Source organism: Pundamilia nyererei, unplaced genomic scaffold (assembly GCF_000239375.1).
Source record: "Pundamilia nyererei isolate P.nyererei 1_Seehausen unplaced genomic scaffold, PunNye1.0 scaffold00139, whole genome shotgun sequence".
NCBI classification, from domain to species: Eukaryota; Metazoa; Chordata; class Actinopteri; order Cichliformes; family Cichlidae; genus Pundamilia; species Pundamilia nyererei.
The window spans coordinates 654168-658442 of NW_005187540.1; the positions used below are offsets into that span (position 1 = coordinate 654168).

General features: G+C 49.0%; 1 protein-coding gene across 3 annotated transcripts in view; it reads left to right on the plus strand.

Moving 5' to 3' along the window:
- Positions 1-2125: 2125 nt before the first annotated feature.
- Positions 2126-4275, plus strand: part of slc39a3 (solute carrier family 39 member 3) — a 5721-nt gene continuing 3571 nt past the window's right edge. Inside the window, exons 1-2 of one of the 3 annotated variants that reach the window (XM_005744129.2) lie at positions 2126-2292; positions 3255-3508. In XM_005744129.2, coding sequence (XP_005744186.1) covers positions 3307-3508 — 202 coding nt within the window. In that variant the 5' untranslated portion in view covers positions 2126-2292; positions 3255-3306. Of the gene's footprint in view, positions 2293-2811; positions 3154-3254; positions 3509-4275 lie in introns of those variants that run through there. The other 2 variants (XM_005744130.2, XM_005744131.1) reach the window with 2 other exon arrangements.

Here is a 4275-nt window from a genome sequence, read left to right on the forward strand (position 1 = left end):
ACGGACATAAAGTGATTTTTACTGTCTGCGTGTGACAGACGCAGCAGTGTTGACAGGCTTGTCTTTGTGTGGAAGATAAGGTTTGTTTATGATCTCATGTGATGCACCTTTACCTGACACACACCTTTATGTTCACCTGCTGACCCACGCATGAAACGTTCTTAAAATTCTGACTGTCGATATGTAATCACCAGGTTGTTGCTGCTTGAATATAAATAAAATCAGATATTTGAATCTTGATCTGGCTCTGTGGTCTTTCTGAGTGCCTCGCCCTGTAAATCCACCGAATCAGGCGGGAAACCCATCAGCTGACCTCGCCTCTGGGGGCAAAGGTCAGTTTCTGGAATCGTCCGAGTGAAGTGAGAAGATATTTCTGTTTCTGTCCTCCAGCCACTTTTGACACATGCACACTTTACAAGGTGAAGTAAAAGCTAAATGTTTGTCGATTGAGTCTCGATGTTCCTGCAGGGAGCCAAAGACGGCTCGGACTGGACGGAAACGACAAACCTTCAGATTCCCAGAATCACACTGTTCTTTCCCACATTATAAAAACCTTTCAGACGCTGTGTTGGATTTCTGCAGCGTTATCGGAGAGCTTTAAAGGTGGTGAACTTTGAGTGTGGGCTTCTTTGTGCTTCTTGGATTGTGGTGTGTGTTTTTGTGTTTCCCTGGTGTCCACTGTGGAGTTTACTCGGTGTTGTGAAGGTTCCTGTTTGGGTTCTGACCGAGTAGAAAAGTCCAGAAAAGCATCATGTTGTAATCAGCCACACCTGCCACTCATTAGAGATCACAGAGGAGTCGCCCCCTGATGGACAGAAGAGGCAATGCAGGTTTAAGGAGCTCTGTCCATCTTTGTTTACAGTCTGTGGTTTAGTACTTTGGCTATTTCAGTGTGTTTCAGGCTCTTTCTGTGTTTCTGCATCTAAATGAAGTTGATAGTTGGACGTCTGGATTTTTTCATAGTATCTGTCTATCCTTGTGTATAATTTAATTTTTTCACTGTGATTGGTCCTAAATTTGAGGTCATCTGCTTTGTTTTTTATGGTTTTTCATGTAAATGAAGTAGATTTTTAGTCATTTTGAAGTTTTGTGGTGTGGTTTCTGGTATCTGTGTCTCAGTAATGATTTTGGATCATGAGGCGTTGCTTCCAAAGGCCAGGACGACTTTTGTTTGTGCTTACTGTGACCTTTGAGCCCGAAGTTTTCACAGCTGCTCTAACCACAAACAGCTTAACAGACGTTTTACTGCTGCCAGAGTGCTGACTGCAGCATTGTGTGATTTATGTACCAGTGAAGCTTCCACAGTGTCACGCACACAGTCACTAACAGGCAGTGGCGTTTGACCTCTGACCTCCTGTGATTAATGAGTGATGGAAAGTGACACTAACATGGACTCTTGGGATTCCTGTTAAGCTACAAAGTCAGCAGCTGGAAGGATCCGCCTCCCGCTCCAGCTGAGTGAAGTCAGAAAACGACAGGGGATTTCGGCCTTCAAAATAAAAGCCTCACGTTTAGTTTTTGAGAAAAGAATCAGTAAATGCCTTTGTGTAGGCTGAGAATTAAAAATAAAGATGAACATGAGCTTCTGACAGTTTTCACTGCAGCAAAATAAAAACACAGCAACTTTTTTTAAACAACAATTTATTAATTGAATAAATTAAAGCGCATCAGGAAAATAAAGCTGAAGACGAACGTTCACTTCAGAGGAGAGGCAGGCTCTGCTCCCCCACCAATCAGCGGTCAAACGTTTGGATCAATAGGATCAGGTGTGACAGAGCACCTGTGCTGCGAACCCACGCACAGATCCATAAATATTACAGATCAATGATTAAAAACGTAAGACGTGGCTCGTAAAAGGCTGAGATGAACTCAATTACCCTTTTCTGATTGACTTACCCGGATGACTGAGCACACACCACGACACAGTGACTGTTATTGATGACTGATCATCGAGGGTAAACATGAAGAAAATCTGTGATTTTTCAACATAAATGAAAACTTTAGCGTTATGACGTCACATACATGAGGGACAGGAAGCGTTTGATGGTCCGGGGTCTCCTCCTGCTGGACCCAGGACCGAACCGGAAACCAAACACTGACGGGCTTTTATTTTGTAAAGAGGAAATGCGGTGTTTTATTGCGGAGCGCTTCACAGCAGCTCCCTCACGAGGCGGGATCAGCTGGTGGGAACTGAGTCACCACTTCCCGGAGAGCAGCACCGACAGAAGCTCACGCCGCCGATCAGCTCTGATACCGAGAGCCTCACCTGAGCGCGAGCCCGCGGCTGAACAGGTAAGGGTGTTTGGACACCTGAGCGGAGTCTGTGCGCGGGACCGTGATCTGCTCCGGAGTAAAAATATTCCGTTACCTCGGGATCATCAGCGGGAAACACACGATGGTTACCACGGTTACGCCTCCATGACTCACAGACTGCGCGTGCGCACTAACTAAGACCCCTTTAACGTCTGATTAGTTGCGCGAGGAAAAGTCGGTGCACATCTTTATGACGTAGCAGATGTTACAGCTGTGGTAAATCTGCGCAGCTGCTTAATGTTCGGTTATTCGACTCACCAGCAGTCGGATACAAACTGATCTGACCCCGTGCCTCAGCCTGTAAACATGTTTGTTTCTGCCTGACTCGCTGCTGCCCCTGCGGCACAGCAGAGGAACTGCAGGGGGACCGCCCACTCCGATTTCAGACACGTCCTGAAATAACGTGGAAATCCCCCCCAATCAGATCAGACCCGCCCCTCCCTCTGAGCCACTCACACCTGCTGCCACTTTCAGTTAATCCGCCTTCTTCACCGCACTTCCTGTCAGCGCGCCGCTGCCTCTGTTTGCTGCTCTTATCGATTCCTGGGGTCACATGACTCATGGTGCTCTGCACATCACAAACATCTCTGTTTGCTGCATGAGCTAAACATCACACAGGAAGTTCATCACCCCGCCTATGCCCTAGCCCACAGGAGGGCGGCGAAACTGTGACCTCACCGAGCGACCTGCAGGCGAGGGTTAAACTTTAAGAGCACCGTCCTCATGCTGACTGATTGTGTGTGTGTGTCTGGCTCAGAGCAGCCTGTGAACATCGTATACGTCAGGTTTCATCGTCAGCTGCTAGGAGTACGTAATGCGTTAGTCTTTGCAGACTCACAGGTGTGATCCAGGCGCAGCGCCGCAGTTCGCCCGTACCTGCAGGAAACCATCATTCAAATGAAACATGTGTCTCACTGTGTTGTTCTTCCTCTGTCTGACAGACTCTCGTCCTCAGAGCGAGTCCACGGTTGCGGTCCGGTCCAGAGAGCTGACATGGCTGTCGCAGGCGGAGCATCCTCCTCTGTCCTCGTGTCTTCAGCAAAGGAAACGGCGGCGCTGAAGGTGAACCCGGCTGACGTCCCTGCCCTGGAGATCAAACTAGGAGCGCTGGCGGTCCTGCTGTCAGTCACGCTGCTGTTCGGATTTGCCCCGCTCTGCATCGTCCGAGGGGCGGGGCGCTTCAGCGTGCAGCCAGGTAAACTGAGCAGATAAACGTTTCCAACATCGGTTTCTGTGTGAGGAGGTCAGAATGTCAGAAAGAAAATATTTGGACTGGGTGGCTGAAATCAGCCGTGCTCATGCTGGCTTTGCATGGACAATTCTTCTTTTGAGCATGGTGTTCTGCAGGTCAGAAACACGCTCCTCCCACTTTCAGCCAACGGTTTTCCAATTGGCCATGCCTCCTAAAGGCAGGTGGGTGGGGCTTCACATGCTCTGGTAGTAAAATACATGAGAGGAAGTGGGGAGACGCAGGATAACGGGTTTAGGTTTAGATCCCGCTGAGCCCGAAGCCACGCTCGGAGCTCCAGGATTAGTCTGCAGTGTTTTCATCTCACAGCTTTCAGGAGTCTGACTTTCTGTTTGCTTTCAGTTTCAACCTCTGGCTCTGCAGCAGTGCGATTGACCCGTGATTGATCCGTGCGATTGATTCGTGCGATTGACCCGTGCGATTGATCCGTGCGATTGACCCGTGATTGATCCGTGCGATTGATTCGTGCGATTGACCCGTGATTGACCCGTGCGATTGATCCGTGCGATTGATTCGTGCGATTGACCCGTGTGATTGATCCGTGCGATTGATCCGTGCGATTGATCCGTGTGATTGACCCGTGTGATTGACCCGTGCGATTGATCCGTGCGATTGATCCGTGCGATTGACCCGTGATTGATTCGTGCGATTGACCCGTGTGATTGACCCGTGTGATTGACCCGTGCGATTGATCCGTGCGATTGACCCGTGCT